At 52.9% G+C, this 25076-nt stretch overlaps 1 protein-coding gene across 2 annotated transcripts; it reads left to right on the top strand.

Moving 5' to 3' along the window:
* The first annotated feature begins 1838 nt into the window (after nucleotides 1-1838).
* Tmem72 (transmembrane protein 72) lies at nucleotides 1839-24559 on the top strand. Of its 2 annotated transcripts, XM_003466108.3 has the most exons (5): nucleotides 1839-2473; nucleotides 14334-14400; nucleotides 17470-17541; nucleotides 18423-18562; nucleotides 18714-24559. In XM_003466108.3, the coding sequence occupies exons 1-5, from the start codon at nucleotides 2404-2406 to the stop codon at nucleotides 19190-19192; spliced, it is 828 nt and encodes a 275-aa protein (XP_003466156.1). In that variant the 5' UTR covers nucleotides 1839-2403; the 3' UTR covers nucleotides 19193-24559. The 2 variants fall into 2 exon arrangements, with proteins under 2 accessions (XP_003466156.1, XP_063089860.1); XM_063233790.1 differs by lacking the exon at nucleotides 14334-14400.
* Nucleotides 24560-25076: the final 517 nt, after the last annotated feature.

The following is a 25076-nucleotide window of genomic DNA, read 5'->3' as shown; positions in this document are numbered from 1 at the left end:
AGGGGAGCCCCAGCTGCTCCCCAGCCCCCATAGCTCCCTCTCTTCTGTTCAGTGGGTGTCACAGCCTTGGGGAGGGGTGCAGAGTGCCAGGACCAGCACAACTTGCTGTGAAGGTCAGAGTCAGTAAACAGTCTGCTAGTCATCAACAGTCTGCTAATAAACAGCCCACGGCTGGGGATTTAGCTCAGCGGGGCATAAGCACCTGCCTTGCAAGGAGGCGGTCGTGAGTTCAATCCCTGGTACCAATAAAAAAAAAAAAAAAGGTAAACAGCCCGTGAACCTAAGAACCCCTATAGATTATATACAAACTGAAGCAAGGGAGGAGAAATAACCTAGGTAGAAAGAGACAAGGAAAATCATAATTTTAAAATTGTGTTTTTTAAAGACAGTTACAGGTTCAGAACAAAGACAGTCAGGAATTCCTAAGGTCCTTAGAGACTCAGCATGCTTGGGCCACTCCCTGTACCACCCATAAGCCTTGTCCTGCTGTGGCCGGGGCCTTTCCCTGTGGGTGGGCTCTGTTTCAGCTGCAGTGGCCATCGCCCAGCCCTGAGGAAGAGCCACCACCTGACACCTGCAATCAAATGCTCTCCTTGGGGCTGCAGCTCACAGATGGATCCCCACCTGAGTGCCATGAATACCCCAACACCAAGCTGGAAACATCTGCCTCGGAGTCTACACTGCTTCACTGAGTGAAAGACCTTAAAATTCTGCCCAATAAACTTCTTTATGTCTTCCTTTGACGTGTCCTAAAATGCCTTTTCTGTGATAGAAGTCAGCACACCTGTGCCCTGGCCCTGGGGTGAGTCAGGCTTCCCTTTGTCCTCCTTAGGGACCTCCTGGGATCCCACTGTCCACACCACAGACCTCACCAGAACAGAATCATACTGTGTGTGTGTGTGGTGCAGTGGTGCGGTGTGTCTGTGTGGTGTGTGCTGTGTGGTGTGTGTGATATGTAATGTGTGATATGTTTGATCTGTGTATGTACATGTGTGTGATGTATAGTGTGTGTGGTGTATATGTTTTACATGGTGTGCATGTGTGGTGCGTGTGTATGTGTGTGCTGCATGTGTGTGGTGTATATGTGTGGTGTGTGTGTATGGTGTATGTGCATGTATGATGTTGTGTGCGTGTGTGGTGTGTGTGTGCGTGTGTGGTGTGTATATGTGGTGTGTGTGTGTGATGTGTGTGTGTGCACGTGTGGTGTGTGTGGTGGTGCTGGGAATCTGACCCAGGGCCTCACACATGCTGAAAATGAAAGGATGCATTTCTGAGGTTGACCCTGAAGCCCAGGGAGCACAGGGCTTCCTGAACTTGTTCAAGGGAAAAGTCGCACAGAGAGGTAGGAGCTACAGAACCAGCCAAACCGACCGCACCATAGCTGCTGCGGGAATGCTGTGCGAAACACCTCCTCTCAGAGCACACTCATCCCAGAAGCTCTGGATGGCACTGGCTTCCCTTACCGTGAGGGCGGTGGACTTGGCTCACCAACCTGCTCCTTGCCTTGCCGAGCCCTCCTGCATGGAGGAGAACCCACTCCACTGAAGCACCTGGCAGGGGCACTAACTCACTATTAGCCAGAGGGAATCAGTGATTTTAGAGGGGGCTTCAGAGAGGGTCCAGCATGGCCCCATCAGGCTCACAGTGAGACTCCTCACCCTCCGGCACCTCCACTCATTTTCTGCAGTTATCAGGGCTCACGGAAACCTTGACTCCCAAGGTCACCCCGTCAATTATTGACAAGCAGCTCCCCGCGGAAGAATGGCAGGGATTTCCCCTTCCGTGTCACTGGTGTCTGCAAGGGATGAAGGACGGTCCTTGTGTGCACTGGGCGGAGCCTCTGCTGCCCAGAGTCTGGATTCACCAGGCTAGAACAGCTTCTGAGCTCGGGCTCCAGCAGGCGCTCTCTCTATGGGTGATTTACAGACTTATCCTTCTCCTACCTGCGCACAACTGGACGGGCACTGATGCTCCTCCTAGGGCCCCTGGCCCAGCAGGTGTGTGGCCCACATACAACTTTCTGGGTGGCACTGCTTACTAAGAAAGGGCCCTGCTCTTCTCTCAGGGCTCCTTCCTCCCTGCCAGAAATGGTTAATTGCCAGCTCCAGGCTCCTACAGCCCAGCCCTAATCAGCCTGATCTCTCTCTAGCTGCTGGGCCAGCAGCTCCGGGCCAGGCTGGAGCATTCTTCCGAGGTAATGATTAAGCCGAGCACTGGACCAGCCAAGCTGGGCTCACACCTCCTGGACTGTGGTGGCCAGGACTGGCTGGGGTAGGCAGGGCTCCACTCAGGGACCCACCAGCAGCCACAGCTCCTATCTGCCTGCACACATAATCATCCCAAGCATCATTCCTGGGCCAGAGCCTCTGCTGCCTGCCCACTGGACTTGCCTGCACCCCCACCATGAAGCTCTGGGTGTTTTGGACTGGGCTGGAGTACACCTGTCGGATCCTGGGCATTGCCACGGCAGCAGGTAAGACCCCACAGGCCAGGTTGCCTATGCCTGCTCCCTGTCCTCCAGTTCCTTCCCCAGGCCCCTGGGAAGCTCTGCTCTGTGAAGGAGCAGACAGGGAGTGGCACTGCATCTGGCCACAGCCCACCTCTGAGCAGTCTCAGACACTTGGAGACCCTCAGCATCCTCCTCTGCAGAGGGGCCAGCTCTGGGCCCCACCTCCTGGAAAGTGGGAGGCAGAGGTGGGGCTCCTGGGTGAAGGTGCTTTTAAAAAGCAAACATGAGCATCATGCCTGCTTGTGAAAAGGGCTGAGTAAACGGAGGAGTGAGAATGCCCGCCCATCCTGGAGTAGCTCTGCCCTGGAGCAAGGGCTGGGCACACCCCAGAGCCAACCAGAACACTCTAGTGGCCTAGTGTACTGTGGGACTCTACCACAAGAGCTCTCTTGGGCTTGTGGCATGAAGAGGCCCTGGGCTTGTCCCTTCCTCTCCCTGCAAGGCTGCAGCAGTTTGCACAGCATAGCCTTTCCCAAGGCAGAGCCCCTTTTGCTGGTCCCCAGGGGCAGAATGTGTACTGAGGACACAAGGAAGCAAAGCTCCCAGTCCCTGCTCTGGCCCACTGTCCTTAGGGTCCAGGAGGAGACACACAATCATCAAAGCCTCCTGGCAGAAGTTTGCTGGGTCAGGGAAGGGAACCAGTTTGGATGCCAGCAGTCCCAGGCAAAGCCCTACCCCTGTCCTCTGTTGGATGTGTGACCTTGGAGGAGCCACTGTCCACCTATCCTCACCCCACACACACTTTCTGACCACCAAGGTAGACTGTAGCTGGGGTTTCAGTCCATTGAGGATGCAGAGCTGTGCACAGCTAAGAACTGAGAGTGGGGCCCCAGGAAAGTGTCAGTGCTGGGGGATCCTGGACCAATCCCAGGGTACCTGGGTCAGGAGTCAGAGCTGGCAAAACCATAGAGAGGGTCTCACCCAACCGGCTGAGTACAGGATGAAACCACTGTGTTCCAATAGGAGCAGTGACCTTACCTGAGGCTGTGCTGCAGGTCAAAGGAACAGCCAGCCCAAAACCCTAGCCCTGGGGCTTTCCCAGGGTGGGAAAATGGGCCTGGTGCAGGCTGGAGGGAAGAAGTTGGTGGAGGAGCTGCCCAGCAACCTCCAGAGCCCCCAGGTTACCTATGTAGGAGGATTAGGAGGATAGCCACCAAGGACACACAGGCCAGCCTGGAGAAAAGACTCTGACTGGACCAGTGTCCACGACAGGGTTAGAATCCTGCTGTAACCCTGTCACTAACGTCTACCAGTGACCTAGGCCCTGGGCTCCAAATAGACACACAGCACCCCAACCACACCCCACAGAGCGAAGTCAAGCCCCTGCTAGGAAGCTGAATGAGATGCAAACCTCTGTCCTTCTACTGGACTTGGGAAAGACTGGTTAGAGGACAAATTATCTCAAGCAGGGTCAGACTCTGCAGTCCTGCACACACACCTGCCCCGAGGCTTTATCTTGGTGTCCAGGCTGCTGGTGAGGCATAGGGGGACCTCCCACTTGGTTTCAAGACCAGATCCAGGCTAAAAATAGGCCCTATCATTGCCTCTTAATGGCCAGGCTCTCAGAGAACCTTGCGGGTTCTCTAGAGTGCTGGGAGTTGGGGAAGAGAGGGGTGTTGGTGCTCTTGCTGCTCTCAAGTTCCCTCCCACACCCTGGACAGCTGGCCTGTGTCCAGCATATAAGATTTGCACATTCCTTTCTCCCTTAAGCCTCTTTTTTGCTGAAATCCTCCGTTGGAAAGCCCCGGCCTCATTGTTGGGTTACAGCTGCTAAGGACGAAAGAAGACTTCAAACAGAGCCAGCACTTGGCAGAAAGTGGGGGGAAGGGATGCAAGGTGGCCCGGACCCTGCAGGTAGAGAGTGTGGGTCCGAGGGGCTAGGGAGACATGTGACCCAGGGCCACCCGAGTGTCAGCCTTCTCTGGCCCCTGCATGCAGAACAGATGGCAGACACCATTCACCGGAACACCCTTGTCCCCAGCCTCTCAGGATGATACTCCTTAGGGCATAAAGTGACCTACAGGCCTCACAGCCCATGCTGAGGTCCACCCATGAGTCACGTGCTTCTGGAGCATAGGCAGGGCAGTGCCAGTGCCAAACCAGGGTGAGCAGGCTTGGGGCAGGGTGCCCAGCCCAGGCTGTAAAGTCAGGGCATTCTGTGGCTTAGAGCAGTTACCAGGCTTGCAGGTCATCACTGACCCTCCCTGCCTATGTCGGCACTGGGCTCTGTGGTGTCCCTCCCTGGCCTGGGCAGGCAGTGGGTGTACGCCTCTGTGTGTGTGGATGTGTATGTGTGTGTGTGCACATCTATGGGTGCCCTTGTAGCTGAGATGTGGCCCAGCACCACCCAAGAAGCTGCCACTCTGAGAAGCAGCACATGAAATACATTCTCCCTGCAGATGCCACCTGCCTGTTACTCCCACAGTGCCCTTACAAGTACACCTGACACCTGGCACAGACACCAAGATAGCACAAGCTCTGCCCAGGCAGTTCTGCCTGGGACTGGTCTGGCTGCAGACTGTCAGGAGAGGGACTGGGCTCACAGGATTCACTGCTGAGCTCGGTGGCTCTGTCACGTGGAAAGGTCCATCTAACAGGAGGGGTCCTCGGTGCTCAGGCTTCTCTCTGCCACACTTGGGGGCTTTTTCTTTTCCCCCTGCGGTATTGAAATTTTCACTGAGCGATATCCCCATCCTTTTTAAAATTTCTTTTTTTATTTTGGGCCAGAGTCTGACTGAGCCTCTAAACTGCCCAAGCTGAGCTTGAACTTGAAATCCTCCTGCCTCAGTCTCTCAGAGTGCTGGAAATGCAGGACTGGGCCAACACACCCACCTTCAGGGTCTCGGCTTCATTCTTCCTGCCCTGCTCTGGACGGTGGCGGCTGATCACTCCAGGGTGGTCCTGAGAGCCATGCTCTGCGCTGCGGCTTTAAACACAGGTCCTGCCTCAGTATGAAAGCAGCATCTTCCTCATCCTCGCTCCTAGGGTACAGTGAGAAGCTGAGACTAGGAAGGAGACACCTAAGGCCCAAGGTGTCCTGACAGCAAGCAGGCAGCAAGAGCCTCACACATCTCCATCTTGGGAATAGTCCCAAGCCCAACACAGCTTCAGAGTCATCACCTTGCACAGCTCACAGATGCCTGCTGTGCAGAGCAGGAACCCGCTTTATATGTGAGGAGACTGAGGCTCAGGCTGGCTGGTGGCTTGGCAGAGGTCCCACAGCCAGATGCAGGTGAGGTGTCCAGGCTCTAGGCTCACCCACCCCAGCAACATGGAGGTTCTCGAGCACGAGGGGCTGGGAGGAGCCCAGGTAGGGGGAGACGACATTCGCAGCAGCCCCACCAGGGAGCCCAGAGTATGGGTCAGCTGGGACCGCTGGAAGTTGTTTTGTTTTAGGATTTGACCCATGAACTTGACTCTGCATGGGACCTGGCAGCCGCACTCTCCACAGCCCTGCGTGCAGTGCCTATTAATATAGATGAGGACGGAAGTGGGACCCACAGCCTGGGTATGCATTTCCTAAAGGGCACAGCAAATGCATAGCCCGACCTTGGCCCTGTTTAAGCCTTCTAGGAAGCGGGTGCTTCGGAAGCAACTGTCCTGGGTCCTGCACGATAATCTGTCTCTCTCCCTCTCTCTGTCTCTCTTTTTCTGTCTCTCTCTGTCTGTCTCTGTCTCTGTCTCCGTCTATCTGTCTGTCTGTCTGTCTCTCTCTCTCTCTCTCTCTCTCTCTCTCTCTATCACACACACACACACACACACACACACACACACACACACGCATGCATGTGGACACACACACACAGGTAGACCCCATGAGCACTTCTTAAACACCAACTGCCTGCTGGGGATGGATGCCCTATGGAGATCCACAGTACCCTTCCAGGTACACCTGACACCTGGCACAGACACCAAGATAGCACAAGCTCTTCCCCAGTGACCTCAGCTATTTGTCTTTCCTGATTCTATCAGCTGGATGGGTAAACAGAATCTCCCTCCCGCTGAGAGCCACAGGCTATGATCCAAGCATTCCTTTCCTTCCTCCTCATGCTCAGAACACGACTCTGGAGCTCTTCATGTGACTCGCTGAGTGGCACACACTTGATGGTCTCTGTGTCATCAGTGTTCAGCAAGATCTCAGTGTTTGGGGCTGCACCTGGTGACCAGGGAAGTAGCCTGGGGACCACACGTCCCAGCTGCAGTGCTGTCTGCTTGCTGGTCAGTGTGTCCCCTCTCCTGTACTTGTTGTGTGGCCTTGCACATGTCCCCTGAATTCCATAAGCTTCGATTTCCTGTCCACAGACTGGGGACAACTATTGGGTCCAACCAAACATTGGGTCAACTGCCAATCGCCCACACAGTCCCCACCCCGCGCAGATCAATCCCAGAGGTGCACATGTGGCATGGCGACTGCACAAGGTGAATGAGACCAGGGAAGGGGGCCAGGCAGCAATAGCCAGGAGGCGGCAAGGGACGGGGGCCAGACTGCAAGAGGCCCGACCCCTGGACATTGCCCTTGCATCCTGAGCCCACAGGAACCAGGCATCTATACACTGAGCATAGAGAACTGACCAGAAGGAAGAGGGCAGTGCTGTTCTACTTTCTATGGGCTGATGGTTCCCTCAAAACTGCCTGAGTCCTGTTTGGCCTTGCAAGGAGGGATCTAAAGGAAAGGGAGGCAGTGGGACATGTGCACCAAGGCTTGTGCCCACTGGGCACATGCTCAGTCTCCTGGCATGGAAGCCTTTTCATGGGGGACAGAAAGCAGACACATCTGCTGTGAATAGTAACGGAACAAGGACAAAATGCTTGGCTTGGGCCTCCCTGACTCCAAGGCCAAAGGACATTTCTCCTGTGGACCTCAAAAGGATGATGCTAGGATAATGGGGTCTACACACTCAAGCAACTGTGTCAGACTGGGGATTCCTTTCATCCAAACACTGCAACCCCAACAAGCTCATGGATCTGCCTAGACAGCCTTTGCCTAGACAGCCTCACAACGCATAAGCAAGAAAGAACATCTGTGCTATGCAGACTCTTCTAGAAATTTGTTTTACAAAATCATCATTTACATGGATACCAAAACTTTGGACAAAGCCCTGCCTGGGGGTGCAGTCCTGAATCTTAGGAATCTGAGTGGCTGAGATGGGAGGATTGGAAATTCAAACCCAGCCTGGGAAATTTTGGCACTTAGCAAGACAGTGTCAAAATGAAAAATGGAAAATGGGCTGGAGATGTAGCCCAGTGGACAGGTTCTTGGTTTACTTCCCGTTGATACAGAGAAAGAGGTCGGGGGAGGTGGGAGACGTGGGCGAGGAGGAGAGGAGGATAAGAAGAGGAAGAGGAAGAAGAAAAAGAAGAAGGAGAAGGAGAAAAAGAAGGGAGAGAGGAAGGGAAGGAAAGAAAGTAAAAACTTTAGACTAATTATCCTTCACCAGCAAAGAAGCAAACATTCTAAACAGTTTTAGCCCCAAACATAATAAAAATTGTAAGACTGATAACAGATCACAACCAAGTGGAGTTTACCACCAAAATGTAAAGTTGCCTTAAGGTTAGAAAATCAATTACTGTCACTGACCATCTGCTATGAAAATATGCCCCACAAATTCATATGTCAGAGCCCTTGTGACAGAGGCCTGCAAGGGTCCCACGGACCCTTCTGCCATGTTGGATTGCAGTGAGCATCCAGTCCTCTGTGAGCAAGTGGATCCACTCAAATGAGCTGGCACCCAGTCCCAGACTTCTTAGTCTCCACTATGATGAGGACTAAGGTTTGCTGTCTGTGAATCATTTAGTCTGTGGTATTTTACTGTAGGAGCCAAAAGCACTGAGCCACCATATTACAAGCTAAACAAGAAAGGCCGTAATCACCTTGGTGGTGGTACACTGGACTCTCTTGGCAAGATCCAATATTCTTTCATGACAAAAACATCAGCCAGCTGTCAGCAGAAGGAAACTTCCTCCACTTAAAAAGGGAAACTGGGTCCCCACCTAGAAAGGGAATCTATGTTTTAGCCACTTTCCTCATCACTGGGACAAAATACCAAACACCAACAATTTAAAGGAGGAGAGGGTTATGTTGGTTCATGTTTCAGGCCATGCTCCACAGGTCCAGGTAAGAAACAGCATGGTAGAGGAGAAGCTGCTCACTTCATGGTGGACAGGAAGTAGAGGGTATAGATGTGCAGGAAAGTGAGAAAGACCCTTCCAGGCCATGCCCACAGCGATCTGTCTCCTAGGACCAGACCGATCCTCCTAACAGCAAGTCAGCTAGAGTGCCCCGTCTGATCACCTTTCAACAGCCCCACCTGTGAGCCCTTGCTGCTTTGGGGAACATTTTAGATCCAAACCATAAAATGTACAGAAAGCATACGGTTGTATCAGAGGACCAAACACCTTTCTCCCAAGATTGGTGAAAAAACAAGGCTGTCCAGTGTCACCATAGCCCACCAACACTGCACTGGGCCTTTTAGCTAAGGCACCTATGCAATGAAAGAAATCAAATGCGTAAGACTACCAAGTAACAAGACAAGCTGTACTCACAGAGGACAAGATCATCTGTAGAAAATCTGCTGGAATCTACCCCCACAGTTGCTAGAACTAGGAAAGGGCTTAGCAAGATTGCAGGAGACAAAAATCAATGTATAAACATTCCTCGTTTAACAACGGAATTCCATTCCCAAGACTGTTCTTAAGTGAATTGGTCGCTAATGAGTTGTTTGTAGTATGGATATCATAGTACTCAGGACAAAGAAGTGGCCAAAGGAAACTTCACCTTGATGGCTTTACTTTTATTTGCATAACTCTTACATGCAATACTCTAATGTGTAACAGAACATAAATCTGCAGTACTGTACAGTACAGTATACTCAGCAAGTCAGGATATATAATATCTAAATGTGCTGTGCAAAATAGATATGGAGGCTCAATAAAAAAGATGTGATAACTATGCAAAAAAATAGATCATAAGTCTAACTAGCAGGCGGTAAGCCTGAGACAGCTCCTTGGTCATAAGTATGAACCGTCGTTAAACACGTAGGTCATTAAATGAGGAATATTTGCTGTATTCACCTGCATGTCCACATACCAGAAAAAATTAGAAAATGAAAACATTTAAATACAATTCATATTACATCAAAAACATGAACTAGAGATAAATCTGACAAGAGATATTTTTAAAAACTTGTATACTAGAAAACAAAAGGTTTTGCTGAGAAATCATAAAGACCTAAATCTTAAATAAATGCAGAAAATATATTTTGTCCATGGAGCAGAAGACTTAATACTGTTAAAAAGCTTTGCTGCAGTCCCATTCAAAATCTCAGGAGGCTTGAGATTGAGGAAATTGACTGCCGTATCTACAATTCACATGGCAATGGTAAAAGATCTAATATCATGCAAACAACTACAAAAACAAATAACAGTCAGAGCATTAATATTGACTCATTTTAAGTCTTATTTTAAAACAAAGAAACCAATACAGTGCAGTATTGATGCAAAGAAAGACAAACAGATCAATGAGACAGAAATAACCAGAAATAACCCTGGATATGTGTAAATAACCAAGTTTTGAGAAAAGCACAGAGGCATTTCAGTGTGGCAAATGTGACTTGTGACAGCTGGTGGTGGTGGAACACTGCCCATTCATTTATTAGTGACCTTTTGTGTGTACTTTGCACCATGTCCCCCGCTCCCTGCAAAGGCTCAAAATAGATCGTGGACCTACGCGTAAATCCTGAAACTGTAACAGTCCTAGACAACAGGACACAGATTCAGTGACAGGTGTGTGGGAATTTCCTAGACACAAAGTCCAATTCATGAAAGAATGGACATATTGGATTCCATCAAAATCTAAAACTTGCTTCTTCAAAACTAGTCGGGACAGAGAAAATCAAAGCCTACAAAGAAAATAGGGTGGCAAGCCAGGCGTGGTGGCTCCCGCCTGTAATCCCAGTACTCTGGAGGCTGAGGTGGGAGGATCGTTGAGAGTTCGAGACCAGCCTGGGCTATAAAGTGAGCTCAAGGCCAGCCTGAACTGCATAGCAAGACCTCGTCTCAAAAAAGACAAGAAAAGAAAGAAAGAAAGAAAGAAAGAAAGAAAGAAAGAAAGAAAGAAAGAAAGAAAGAAAGAAAGAAAGAAAGAAAATAGGGTGGCAGGTAAGGACGTGAAAAGATGTTTCCATCGTTAGCCATTAGGAGGACACAATCCAGACCACCTATAAGTGCTGTTTCCCACCGATCACAGGGGCTTGTATGAGCAGGCTGCCCCCATACCAAGTGCTACCATGCAGACAAAGGTGTGAAGCTCACTCACATGGCACTTGTGGGGTTGCCCAGTGGGGTGATCAATTTGGAAAAGGTTGGACAGTTTCTCAAAAGGGAAACATACACCTGCCACGGGATCCAGCCATTCCACTGCAAATTGGTACTCAAGAACAAAGGAAGCATGTGACCATTCAAAGAGCAGACAAGTGGCCACTGCAGCCTCCTCTATAGCTGCAACCCATGTGCCCATACGTAGGTGAGACGGAAGCAAACTGAGGTTCATCTTCCCGTAGAGTACCACTCAGCCAGAGAGGTGTGACCTTCAGACAAATGGCATGCATGCATCTGGAAACAGTGATGCTGGAGGAAGAAGACAGTCCAGAGATGAGCACTGTACCTGCTGTGGACTCTACTGATTTAGACTAGTGGGAAATACAGACTAATCTCTTGCAACACAGACGGCTGGGATGGTAGGGATACTATGACACCATAGCAGAAAATCTGGGGGAGGTTCATTCTCCTGATCATAGTGGCGGCTGTATGGATACAGACAAACACCACTGCTTATCAGGCTGTTCTTTATGTAAGTGCAGTGTGTGCAGGTTAAGTGCACCTGGATGAAGCCGTCCTAAAGGGGAGGTTATCTGTGCTGTGTAACCGCAGCTGGACCTGTGCAGCTTGTAGACCATAACTTTGCTGTTCCTACTTCAGGCGAGCAAGCAGGGCTCACTGCTGCAGTAGATGGACTGTGTGTCCCTTCCTGGGAGGTTAGACAACCTCTCCAGCCTGGTGCTGGCTGCAGTGACACTGTGGCCCTGCTCTGTGGGCACCTCGTGCTCTGGCAAGCTGGCCCAGGTGCGTGCTTGAGGCGCTGGCTTTGGAGCTGTTGAATGCCTGTTTGTATTGTGCCTGGTAGCACCCTGAGGCCTAAAGGAAGTCACGCTGCTAAGCCTAGATACAGGGTTTGGGAAACAGCTTCACCCTGGTGCAAATAATGTGCATCTGTCCCATGACCACTTGGCAAAGGATGCGGGTCCATCCCAAAGCCCTGGGGCTGCTCCGGTCCTTGGCATCTCTTTGATTGTGGATCTGGACTGTCTGCCCTGGCTCAGTTGGGCACTTCCTGGGCAGCCTCATGCTTTCCAGATCCCTGGCACGAAGGGGACCTGAGATCCTTTGTGACTGAAGCTCCAAAGGCCCCCAGCTTTGAGCTCTCTGACAATCAGGAAGACCATGGGTGCCAGGGTCAGGGAGGCACTGAGAGGTGGCTTCTTACCTTGGGCTGATACAGACTGTGAACCCTTCCACAGCTGGGCTTGGGGGATGCAGGACTCCACTGTCAGGACTAACTTGGGGCTCCCTCTTCAGGTTCCCCTGCAGTGCCCAGGAGGCTCCAGGAAAGTCCTGTGGCCCTCACCATCCTCATCCCTGTCATTCTCTGACCCCTGCTGGGGGTCAGGGCCCAGTGGCCACCACCCTCACTCGCTCCCAGACTCTGGCTTCTCCCCTCCCTGTACCCTATGCATCTGTGCAGGTGCTGCACCTGGGGACCTATTGGGCTTCTCATGAGTATCAGGGCTGCCCGTTCCCACCTAACAGATGTGCAGATTGAACAGGATGCGCACAAAGGGCCGCTGCAATTTGGGTGTGTGGTGGCATCTTGGGGACAGAAAGCAACTGGCACATCTAGAGAGCTCCCAGACCCAGACACCTGAGGCTCCTGTGACTACCCACCAGGACTGCCCTCCACATGCCAATAGTGCACAGCAGGAGGAGGACTGGGTTCTAAGATCCTTCCTGTCACCTGCCTGTCACTAGCCCAACCACACAGCTCAGCCAAGACCATGACCACTGCCTGCCCAAAGAAGGCACAAGCTCAGCCCCTGGCCCTGAGTCAGAGGCCCTTCTGGAAGCCAGACCCCATCCCTGAGTGGGGAGTTCTCCTTCTGCAGACAGGGTGACCCCTTATTACCAAAAACTAACAAGCAAGTTCACTGCACTCCTGTATGGAGCTCACCAAATCCTCCTCTCTATTCTGTGCCAGAGGTACAATGGGGAAACTGAGTCTTGGGGAGACAGAGCAATTCAGGTATTAACTGGAAAACGTGAGACTGCAGCGCAGCATCTGACCCGGGTCTCTATGGCTGCTGACTGCTTTGCTGATACTGTCTGTGCCTCTGTTTCCTCGGCTGTAAAATGGGGGTGATTGGTACAATGACCAGATGAGGTAACAAATGGCAGGTGCTGCGCCAGAACAGAGTGCATGGTGGGTGCTGGGTTAGTGGCCTCTGACTGCACAGCACATGCACACACTCGCCAGCACCCACACTCACTCACCCTATTGGGCAGTAGGCGTGGGGCCCAGCTCCAGGAACCCGAAGACACCAGCTTGGGCCCTGAATCCTCTGTTCCCAGCACAAGTAATGTGGTGAAGGTCATGAGCTTTACTGTGCCCCTCTGTGATATGGGAAGATCAGGGGCATGGGTGACCCGTGTGTGTGTGTGTGTGTGTGTGTGTGTGTGTGCATGCACATGCATGCTCTGAGACACTCATCACTGAGAAAGCCAACACCATGGTGATGGGGAGGATGGCTACTGTCACAGCTCTGGCTGGCACCAGAGCAGAGCAGGACTTGGGGTGGAGCATATAGTTCCCGGCACACTTGCCCTGTGGCAGGGAAGGTACCCAAGCCCTGTGTCAGACAGCATTGCCTCCTCGTCCTGCCTAGATCGAGGGGCTTGATTCTCCTCTCCCAACATTGCCCAGAGTGACAATGAGGTGCAGGTGACTCCTTCCTGCTGTACAGGAAATAAAGAGTCCCTTTCACACAGGACATGAGAAGGGGAGTCCACAGGGTATCTCTGTGGGCAGAGAGGAAGGGCCAGGACCCAGGAAAGAGAGGAACAATGGCTGTCTCTGGGGAGCAGTGGGCAGGGCACATGCACAGTGGTGTCACCAGAGAGAGAAACACAGGTGTGACCACAAGGGAGCAGAGAAGCCTGTACAAGGGCCACACACTGTCCCTATGGTGTCCTCAACTGCAGCTGGGCAAGTCAAAGCTGTGCTGGCTGATGTTCCAGTGCATGCACCAATGCAGGGAAGGAAGGGAGAGGAGGGGACCTGGTGGTGTGACCAGCACCAGACCCAGAGCCACGAGTGTGTGTGAGATGCAGCCATCATGTCCACTAGAGACAAAGGGTTGTGCTGGCAGGCAGCTAGGTGAGAGATGGGTGGGACAGGTCTGCCCTGGCTACACACTGCAGCTCAGACACAGAGCACAGGACAGTGAGGGTTTTAGAAGGACGATGTGTGCAGGGGCACAGCTGCATTTCAAAAGCAGGAGCACCCAGGGATGTTGGCACCACTAAGCTGCTCTGTGGAAACACAAGGGCTGGCCCCTGGGCTCTCCTGTGCCTTCTCAGCCCCAGCCACTGATGCCATGGAGAAGAAATGACCAGCCTCAGCCAAGGGAGATGGCTCCCCACAGCCGAGGCCCTCTACAGGGCAGTACCACTGTGTGGGCGCCTGGACAACTCTGCCTCTCCTCTCACTCCTCAGTGTTGATCAGCGTGGGCACTGAGACCCTCCTCCGGGGGCAGTTCAAAAGCCTGGCCTTCTACCTCCTGTGAGTACACACTCCCAGCCCTCCCCACTGCAGGGCTGCCCACTCACCCCACACCTGTCCATGTGCATTAACCCAGAGGTACCAACTCTATATCAGAGTGGGGGAAGTCCAGGAAGTTCCTAGGATAATGCCTGGTATAGATAGACTATTCCTTAGATAAACCAACTGTACCTCCATCCATCCAATCATCCACTCACCCATCCACTCACCTATCCATTCATTCATCCATTCACTCACCACCCCTTCACCTAGCCATCCATCCACTCATTCATCCATCCATCCATGCATCCATCCAACCATCCATCCATCCAACCATGCACCCATCCATCCATCCATCCATCCATCCATCCATCCATCCAACCATCCAACCATCCATCCATCCATCCATCCATCCATCCATCCATCCATCCATCCAACCATCCATCCATCCATCCATCCATCCATCTATCCATCCACCTACCTGTATACTTATCCACCCACTCACTCATCTGTTCATTCACCTGTCTACCACACCCGTCTACCTACATGTCCATCTGTCTACCCATCTACCCCATGTATCCCGTTGATCAACTCTATTTAGGAAACCGAAACAGAGGTCCCATTTGGAAGCTGGGTCATGGTCATGAGCTGTAGATTTGAGCTCTCCCACACATCAAGAGCAACTCAGTGTCTCATTTGCATCACCTCATTTAATTCTGCTGACCCCCAGTCCTTAGGACAGGGGCACACTGGCCTGGTTGAGGAGGGGGGAAATTCAGAGGGAGCGGGCAGTGCCAACACCAGTGAGCTCTAAGCAGCAGGTCCAGGTTCTGCAGCCCCTGTCATGTCTCCTTGCCCACAAGCTGCCCCTGACAGGAAGGAGGTCAGGGTGTGGTGATGTCCAGGCTTAGACCTTGGTCCTCATACCATGGCCTCCTGGTTATCTCCTCCTGGCACTGAAGGAAGCAGCTCCTTCCAGTACCCAGAGGCCCCAGGACTCCAAGCTGAGAGCTACAGTGATCTCTGGGGTCTCGGGCTGTGCCTTCCACTCCCCCAACCCACGGGGCTGCTGTGCTGTAGTGGATGCCAGGTCCTGAGCAGCTTCACCCATTGCAGCACCCCTGCTGCCCTTTGGCCCAGGGGCCACCCTCCCTGCCCTGTTTACACTGCACCTCCACACGTGGGTCTCTCGGAAGACCTCAGCAGTGCCCTCCAGCTCAGTCTGCTCTGTATTCCACACTGCTCTGCTGTACCCTTGGATATATCCACCACGCCACGGAGCATGGGTGCCGTGGCCCACCAAGGGCTGCTGAGACCAACTCCCCCAGGGACTGCTGAGACCTCCCTCCCCCAGCATCCTGCCCTGAGCACTGGGCCAGCCTGAAGTCCCTGCTGCCCCAGGTGACCTTTTCTTGCTTTGTTGCTTTCCACACCTTCCACCCCGCCTCTATGCCAGGCTCTGTCTGGCCCTGGCATTAACGCAGACATCACCCACCTGGCCCTGCCTCTCCCTGACTGCTCCATGTGCCTTGAAGGGCCCCAGGACCCCTGCCCATGAGCCTGAACCTCCATGCCCTGTACTCCAACCCACAGGTCACACCCTACTAGGACCAGACAGGACATCTGCACCTTGGTTCCCCAGCATCAACCTCCCTTCTGCCCCGCCAAAGGCAAAGTAGGGCTCTGCCTCTGCCTTTCCAAAGCATCGGCCTGAGTGTGCATGGTCACAGGGCTGGTTGCTAAGTGCTGGGTCCACGCCTGGCTTCTGATCCTGCCCGGGCACGTGACCACAGCAGGGGGCTGGAGCTCTCTATGCTTTGGTACCCTCCTTTGTAAGCTGAACCAGTGTCGATCGGAAAAGGGCTGCCAGGGCCAAGGGAGCCAGTGTTGCAAAACTTTGAGAACTGTTCTTGGCACACAGCAACCACACTAGAAATGTTAGTTATTATCCTTTTTAGGACTGAGGGTTAAAAGTGGGGCAGACACTGGGGGAGGCAGAGAGAGGGAAGAAGGTAATGAACAACCCCATGGTGAGAGAGGCGGTGGGGAGCAGGACCAACTGACATTTGCATAGTGGTTGTCATATGCCTATGCTGAGGCCAGTCCTGGGAACCTTATAACATTAATTCATGACTTACATGAGTTAAAGCACTGTCATTACCCAGTTTAGAGCAGGGAAAGCAAGTCACAGGAAGTTCAAACCTCCCACCCGTGGTCACAAAGCTGATGGGAACCAGGCAACACCCATGGCCTTAAGTGGACCCTGTCCTTGAGCTGTCTTCCCCTGCAGCAAGCATTTCCCTCACGCATCCATTCATTGTGGCCACATTCCCAGAACACTTACCCAGCCAGCGGGCTGGGCTCAGACACTCCCTGCATTTCACAGACAGCAGCTTTGGTCACATGCTTCAGCACAAAGAAGCAAGATGTTATTAGAGAAACAAGCCAGGGAAGGTGGCCTTGTGACAAGAATGAGTTATGCAAAGGCCCTGAGGCACCTGATAGCTTCCCACACATTTGAGGAATGTGGAAGTCTATGAACAATTTGGAAGGATGCTGAGAGATTTTGGTTTTATGGACCAGCGAAGTTATCCAAAACAAAAACAAAACATTTAAGCAACACTCCCCAAGGTACTGGTACCTAAAGTCCAGGAAGGGGGCTCTTGAATCTGTGACTTCACACATGTGCAGGAAGGTTGACCCCAGTGTCCCCTTCGGTCCAGGCACTCTGGATTGGGAGACGTAAGATCAGAAGGAGCCAGAAACCAGGTGTGACCACGGAGGAGCAGGGGCAGGGCCTGGATGGGGATGGCCAGGCTGGACTGGGCCCAGGCAGTGCAGTGGGGCCAGAGAGGAGTTTGGGGGTCACAGCCAGTGCTCCAGTGCCTGGACATGGGAAAGAGGGAGGAGTTCGGGGTTTGTGGGTCTACCTGGTCCTGCCAGGCATGGGTATTGGCCCTGGTGACTGCAGTAGGGAGGCTGCTGCTGGTGATACCACCTCCTGCCAGGCCTGGCACTGGGCACACCTGGGAATGTGGTTGTCAGGAAATCAGGTCCACGCAGGGGCCGCCCCACCTGTCCCCACTGCAGGTTCACAGGCAGTGCCATTGCCGTGTGCGAAGGGGCCTACTTCGTGGCGCAGCTGCTGACCATCTGCTTTAAGTAAGTGTACTTAGTCGCTTCTGTCTGTGGGCTGTGGAGGGGACATCCTGCCTCTGGCCAGTGTTGGCAGGAGAAGGCTCAGCGCCTCCCTTGCCCTGCTCCCAGACAAGGAACCAAGTGACAGATCCATCCAGGGATGGTCTCTCCCCGATCCTGAGGAGTTAATGTCCCTGACCAGGAAGGATCCCAAGGGCCCAGTATCCAGTCATCCCCCCAAAAAGGGCCAGCTTAGGGAGCAGGGCTGGGCATGAGTACCAGGACAGATCAGGTGCCATGAACCTCTGCTAGGAGTCCCCTGTGCTGCCCTTCTGGCTGTACCCACTGCCAGAGGCCTGGGGAAGGACTGTGGGTGTGGTGTGAAAGGGCATTGGACAGCATTGCAGCCACCATCACCCCCAACACACATAAGCGCGTGTGCACACAGCCAGCAGGGGGCAGCAGGGAGCTGCATCACGGGGCTTGGTGACCCTGACCCCTGGCCCACATCACTTCCCCAAAGCCAGCCTGGCCCTGGTGCTGCTGGCCATGGAGCCCATCCACGGTCCGCCGTGCCTGTGAAGAAGGAATCCTCACAACCCACTAGGCCTGACTAACCCGGCCAAGCCCCGAGGACTGGGATGCTCCCATGCACCCGCCTCCCCTGGGCTGCAGATTTCCCATGAGGCCCTGGGCCTCTCACTTACCTTCCTTTGCCCTCAGCCACAAAGACACATTGGCAGCCTTTTCTGGAGGGGCCAGTGAAGGCTCCCACTGTGGAATCACAGTGAGGCCCCCAGGTTTCTGTGAAGCCAGGCAGTGAGAAGTTCAGACAGGCTGCTGCAGCAGACTGACACACAGGGCGCCCAGCTCTCCAGGCCTTGCTAACCCCACCTCCCTCCCAGGTGCCAGCCGGGATCTCTGGCCTACGCGGCCAGGGAGAAGGCCCACTGGCTGGGCTGCTTCCAGAAGTTCCTAGCCTACATGCTGCTGTCAGTGGCCTGCTTCCTCCACCCTGTGCTGGTGTGGCACGTGACCATCCCAGGTAGGAGGGAGGGGAGGGAAGGGCAGGAAAGGCACCTGCTTCCCCTGGCCTGCTGACTCTGGACTGCTGGGATGGGGGCTGTGGGAGGTACCTGAGAGGCCTGGGAGGGCTCGGGCTCTATCATGTCTCACCCTTGCCCTGATGTCACCAGGCTCCATGCTCATTGTCACGGGCCTTGCCTACTTCCTGCTAAGCAAGCGCAAGAAGACCAAGTCAGGAGCCGCGGGGCTGGCCACCCCTGAGGAGTACACAGACCCCTCGGGCAGCACTGTGAGCACCATAGGCTCTGGGGACACAGAGCAGATCTACACCTTCCACGAGGCCCTCACAGGGAGACCCAGCTCCCTCTTCACCCGGGTGAAGAGTCTCCTACGGGGGGCCAAGATGAACAGCAGCCTGCCCCGCCCCAACACCATGACTGAGTTGCCCCTGCAGCCTGCAGACAGCCTGGCCAAGAAAAAGCAGGTGCACTTCCAGGACGATGCCATCAGGATTATCCCGGCCCTCACTGAGACACTGGAGGATGGGGACAGTGAGGCAGAGGAGACCACCTCTGACACAGCACCCATCATCCCAGCTCCCCAAGCCCCACACCTGCCATCCTCACTGGATGTTCTCAATCTGTACTGAGCAGCTCGGCAAGGGAAACAGTCCATGACCTGCAGGGACCCATGGGGCCTTCACAGTTAGGTTCTCCAGAGTGACCAGACACTCCATGGTGGCCGGACCTCTAGGCCATCAGGGCTGTTGGAGGTGTGATGACCTAGAAGGTACCAGGAAACATCTTCCTCCTGGCTTCCCTCCTGGCCCCAGGTGCTAAGATGGTGGCTCCCAGTGCACACTGGCTGCAGGGTCACTATCGCTGGCCCCTCTGCACAGAGGACATTGACTGGCAGATGCCACCAGGCTGCCCCTGTACTTCATCCAGAGCCTCTGCTGCAAACCCACCTCTGAGACCCCAGGGCCAGGGACACAGTGGCAGCCAGATCAGGTGTAGGCTGGAAGGCAGGTGTCCAAGGAGGCCTTGAGTCCCAACAGAGACCACTGCAGTGGGGACCCAGGCTGCAGACTTCAGGGCTGGAGCAGCTGCTGAATCTTGAAGCCACCAGGGGATCATGCTGCTCTGTGTCCACTGCCAGGAGAACTGGAATGTGGGAGCTGCTCACTCCAGAGGCACCCCTGAGGGTCCTGGGCCTCCCAAGACTACAGCAGACAAGAGCCCAGGTGCATCCTGTAAGGCTAGCTGTGCGCCTTCAGGACCTGGGGCGGAGCTGACGCAGCCACAGCACGATAAGTGGCCTCGCTGTGGGGACATGGGATGCACACAGGGCTGTTCACAGTGAGAGGGAAGAAGGCCAAGAGGCAGGAGGAGGCCCGGAGGGTGGTGGGCAGCTGCACTATGGGCATCAGAAAGGAAGCAAACCAGCAGGAAGGAAGGAGTCACAACCAGATATTTCTCAGTTAAGGACTGGCGGTATGGTGTCCACTTCAGAAAGATGCACTTGTCCTCGAGGCCACTCCTAGAAGAGCAGATTTGTTGGTCATGGTCAGCACAAAGCAGCAGTGGGAGGGGCTTGGCGAGACCCTGACCACAAGGCTCACAATCTGCAGAGGGACACCTGTCCCCACTATGACTTCTCCAGGTGTTGTCTTTCACAGGTGTGGCAATAAGGCCCCATGGAGGCTGGTGGTGTCTGCACCTGGGTCCCCCTACAGTCACCCACCTTCCTTTGACTTCCAAGGGCCGGTGACTGATGGATGCACCCCATGTAGTCCTCGACACAGAGGACAGCAGGGTCCGATGGTGCTCAGACCCGGTTCAGAGAGTGGACGGTGTGGGAAGTGGGCCAGGTGGGTGAAGTCCTGCCCATCACACGTGAGTCCCATCTGACTGTGATTACCTGTGACACCGGGGTGCCGCATTTGAGTGTCACAGCAGCCCGGTCCCTGGGTCACCAAGAACAAATCCGAAGGCGTGAGCTCAGAGCTGCGTAATAAACACTCCAGGAAGCCCAACACCAGACCCGGGCTAGGGTGTGTCAGACAGAGATGTGCTTCAGGAGATACAGGTGACATTTAGGCTTTATGAGGACATCACCTGTTAACAAAATCTGCTCTGAGTGCAGCGTTAGAGAACAAAGCTGATGGCAGCTAGGTTGCCAAAGTCTCTGGGACAGCTGAGAAAATGTCCCCGCCTCTTGAGCAGGCGACCACACCCAGCTCCTCCTGACCTCCCTGAGCACTCACACCCATGATCCCTCCCGGTCCCTGTCCCTGTTCCCTGTACAGTGGCTGTGGAGACAGCCCCTGTAGGAGGATCACAGGCCCTGCGGTGGCTGCAGACCCCCCTCAGCACACATAGGAGCTAAGGCTCTGTGATGTGGGACGGTGGTGGGCAGGACACAGGGCTGGGGCCACCTGGACTCATTCCATTGTTGCTGCAAGAGAACCCGGACCTGGGGTGTTGGGGTCCCCACCAAGGGCTTTCAGCCTACAAATCCCAGGTCACAGTGAGGGCACTGCATCCCTATTGCTGGGGGGCCTCAGGGTGACAAAACTCAGGGAATTTCCACACCAGACTCAGCCACAAGGACTCCATCCCAACTCCAGAATCCAGGGCATCAGTGAGACAAAAGCCACAGGGAACTCAAAACCTGGGGAGCCGGACCCTGGGGTCATCTCTCTCATCAGCCCTAGCTTGCTTTTGTTTTTATTTGGTCAGTTGGTTCTAATTTTCTTAAGTGTCCTTCCTGAGCTATAACTTGAGTACCATAGCACTCGCCAGTTTAAAGAACACAGTTAAATGGTTTTTCAGTATAGTTATAATCTAAGTTCACCACATCACCACCACCGCAATTCACAGCATTTTCATCTCCGGAAAAAGAAACCCACATCAGGACCCCCTAGCTGTCCCTCCCTCCTCTGCCTCCCGCCCTATGCAGACACCAATCTGCTTTCTGTAACTTTGCCTGCTCTGGGCATTTGGTCTAAGTGGAAAAATATAGTAACATGCAATGTGATCCTTTTTTTAAAAAACCTCTGTCCCTCTGTCATGGTTCTCTGTCAGTAAATTGTTCTCGTGCTTTAATTCTTTAAGTACGGTTTCCTTTAGTTCTTCAGACACATTCGCCCCTTCACTTGGAGCCGTCCAACATCTAGACCCCTCTAAAGTTAAGTTTTCTGGCTATTTTCTCCCTGCACTTCCTTTCATATCTCAAAAATTTGTTCTTAATACGTGACCTGGATATTTAGATAAATACGTGGAGATTTCGGGTACTGGTTTTCTTCTTCTCTCCCTGGGTTCTTGTTTTTTTTTTTTTTTTTTTTTTTTGGTTTTGTTTTGTTTTTAATGTATTCATTGCTTATAGTTATGGCTGGATGAATTCTGTGAAATCAATCAATTTTTCCAGAATATTAAGCCCTTTTCCTTGTTTTTGTCTGTCAGCCTAGTTATCTAGGAATTTCCCGTGGGTCTACATGAGCCATTCTTGGTCACAAGTTGTGATTAACCCTGGGACCATTTAGGTATTTCCCCTTTACCTTACAGCGTGTGGGGCAGGAACTTGGGCTCTTTTTACCAGATCAGGCTTTCATACTTGTCCCTATGTTCAGCCAGGGACTCAGCTTGGATGTCCTTTCTCTGATAGCAACTGAGAGCATAACTATGAGCATATAATGCCATTCGCCTGAGTCCCAGGAGTACGTGGGATTTTATTTTTAAATTTCTTTGAGTTGCCCTGGTCCAGCATTCGGTCAGAGCTGTGCCTGAGACTCCTAGACCCAAGAGCCTTGACTCTGCCTGTGGTGTGTGGTTCCGTGTGCAGGTGGGACTTACTGTAGACACTGTTTCCCCACTGGGACTCAATACCTGCACCCGTGACTTAAAGGAGAAGAGGTTTATTTTGCTCACACTTTTAGTCTATGATGGTGGTCCCAGGGAGATAAACCCTTTCAGGTGATGGCCTGCTGAACTGCCTCTCCCAAGCAGATACTATCTCGTAAGGGCAAGTCAGCTGCTATGTCCCCAAGATGCAGGCACCTTCCAAAGGTCCCACCTATAGGTATGGGAGGTCTTGGGACAGCTAGATGTTAACTATGACCCTAAACCTTCTTACAGGCACAGGAGGCAGGTGCTCTCCCCTCTCCCATCTCCTGGACCCTTCCCAGGAGCAGGAAGCCAGAAAGGATGAGGTAGACCATTCAGGCTGGGCGACAGCTTTGTTCAGAACAGGGTCTGGGGGAGTCCAAGTATGGCGATGACAGGGAGGGGATGGGCAGGTGCTCAAAACTACTGGATCCATAAATACAGAGGAAAAACAATGAGAAGTTTCAAGCTAAGCCAGGAGGCTGTGGGGAGGTGTTTGGCTGTAGCTATTAGGGAAAAAGCAGGGCAGCCTTGAGGACTATCACTGTTATGGTGACTGAGATTGAGTAGATGCTCTTTGGTGAGAGATCCCTGGTTTTCTGGGTGCCCTTAGGACAAGCTCCAGAGATCTAAATAATTGTCATTTATAATCATCTTGCTCATTTTCTTTGGCACTGGAACAAAATACCTGACACAACTTAAAGGAAAAGTTTATTCTGGCTCACATTTTGGAAGTTTCAGTCCTTGCATGGTCTGCTCCAAGGCAAGATGGCATGGTCGAAGAGCCTAACAGAGGATAGCTGCTCACCTCTTAGTGGTCAGGAAGCAGAGAGAGAAGGGAGGAGCCAGAAGAAACAATAAATCCTCCCAAGCAACAGCCCCAGAGCCCCTTCTTCTGACCAGGCCCCACCTCCTAGCACCAAGTCAGCCAGTGGACTCCCAGATCCAATCAATTTCCCTAAGTTCCATCTCTGAGTGCTTGAGGCTTTGGGGGCCATCCAGATCTAAACCATAACCGTAATTCCCCCAATAAGTAATTATTTTGTTTCAGAAAAGGTCCTCAGTTACTCAAGTCTGGAAGTGTTGCCTGCTCTTGATTTACTTGTTTGCTTTTGCCTTGATCATGACAAAATGGAGCACCTGAAGGGAAACTTGGACTACCAAGAACCAAGACCCAGGCTGAATCACTGCATCTGGATTTTATCTGCCATATGGACAAAGCTCAGGAGCCCTCTGAGCCCTGACTTCCCAAGTGTAAAGATGGGATAACAACAAAAGCTCCCCCCCCAAAAAAAAGTGAGGATCAAAAGATGAACGAGGAAAGTTCTTTGAGTTCCTGCCTTCTGGGCTTCTTCCTGGGTGTAGTCGTGCAGCTCCCGGACAGTGGCTACCTGGTCAGTACTGCAGATACTCACTGTCCCCAGATTCTTCTCTTCTCTCAACTTAGCCCAGAGCCCAAACCTTGTTGCTATGTCTGAGAAACTGCTGTGGCCTCTTTTCCTGGGGTTGAATCCATCCCTCTCCCAGCTGAGGCAGCCAAGGAAACACACCCTGCAGTTTGGCCACAGTGAAACTTCTGGCCCAGCCCCTCCTGTGCATAAAGTGTCAAGCTTTCTCTGAAAGTCGGCCAGCTATTCAGCTGTCAGAGCCCTTGGCCTGGCTGCTCATCTGCTGGGGGATAGTGTTCTCATAGGACAAAGAGGAACTGTCCCCACTGGCTGGAACGGGGCTCTCCCGTGGGGCCTAACTGGCTGGCCAAATGTCTTTCATTGTCTGAAGGAGGGAAGAACATCAGGAGATATGGGAGATAGGGTGTGGCAAAAGAGCTTGGATAAATAAGCAGGACAGGTCAATCCTAAGATCCCAGGGCAACTTGAGGACTCCCATATGTGGCATTTCTCATGAGCTTCCATCAGATGCGGCCGGCATAAACAGGGGTGCCTAACACAGAAAGCCTCTATTGTGCGTGAGTTTGCACAGGAGCCCCCACCAAATCTTCATGTAGTGTGTACTTTTATTTTTGCTTTTACCCTTTTTTTTTCTCTTTGTTTGATCCAAGTTTGTGCTCCAGAGCTGGTTTCTCCCGTATTCGTTTCCCCTGCAGTTTTCAAATAAACTTTTTGACACCTTTATTGGCACTGTTAGTCCAATTTATTTTTTTCAAAGCAAGAAGAACCTGGGATACTGATTGGTGAGTCATTTCTAAAGAAACTACCTTATAACGGAATCTACTCCTGACCTTCACAGAGGAGGAGGAATTTCCAGAATCTGAGTTTTAGATCAGTGGGGTGTTCCCCCAAGTGTCACATCATGACAAGGGACCGACAGCTACACAGAGAGGAAAGGGCTGTCCTGGAAGGCAGGAGGCCTAGAGGTGGTCCACCTGCTGGTCCTGCTCAAGTTTGGGGCCTGGGATCCTTCCTCTGTGTCAGCTGAGGACATGCCACCCCTGAGGGTCCTGCCAGCTTCAGAGTGGCCACCTGCAGAGCAGACCAGGAGACCCCTCAAGTGCTAAGCACATGCTTGAGGAGTTTTGCCTGATCTTCTCACAGGACAGGTGGATTCTCGGAGCTAGAATACCACTCAACAGGTGCAGGAGCTGCCTGGGACAGTCTCAGGCCCCTGCCATGGCAGCCTGTGCCAGGCCCT

The sequence above is a fragment of the Cavia porcellus genome, unplaced genomic scaffold, assembly GCF_034190915.1.
Source record: "Cavia porcellus strain 051 isolate PalLab524CR breed Dunkin Hartley unplaced genomic scaffold, mCavPor4.1 scaffold_23, whole genome shotgun sequence".
Lineage (NCBI taxonomy): Eukaryota > Metazoa > Chordata > Mammalia > Rodentia > Caviidae > Cavia > Cavia porcellus.
The sequence above is the reverse complement of the archived record's forward strand: the minus strand, read 5'-3'. Positions and strand labels throughout refer to the sequence as shown.

Coding starts and splice junctions, on each gene's coding strand:
- Tmem72 (XM_003466108.3), top strand. CDS start 2,404: ATGAAGCTCTGGGTGTTTTGGACTGGGCTGGAGTACACCTGTCGGATC. Junction 14,401..17,469: donor AGCCTGGCCTTCTACCTCCT/GTGAGTACACAC, acceptor TCCCCACTGCAG/GTTCACAGGCAGTGCCATTG. Junction 17,542..18,422: donor CTGCTGACCATCTGCTTTAA/GTAAGTGTACTT, acceptor CCTCCCTCCCAG/GTGCCAGCCGGGATCTCTGG.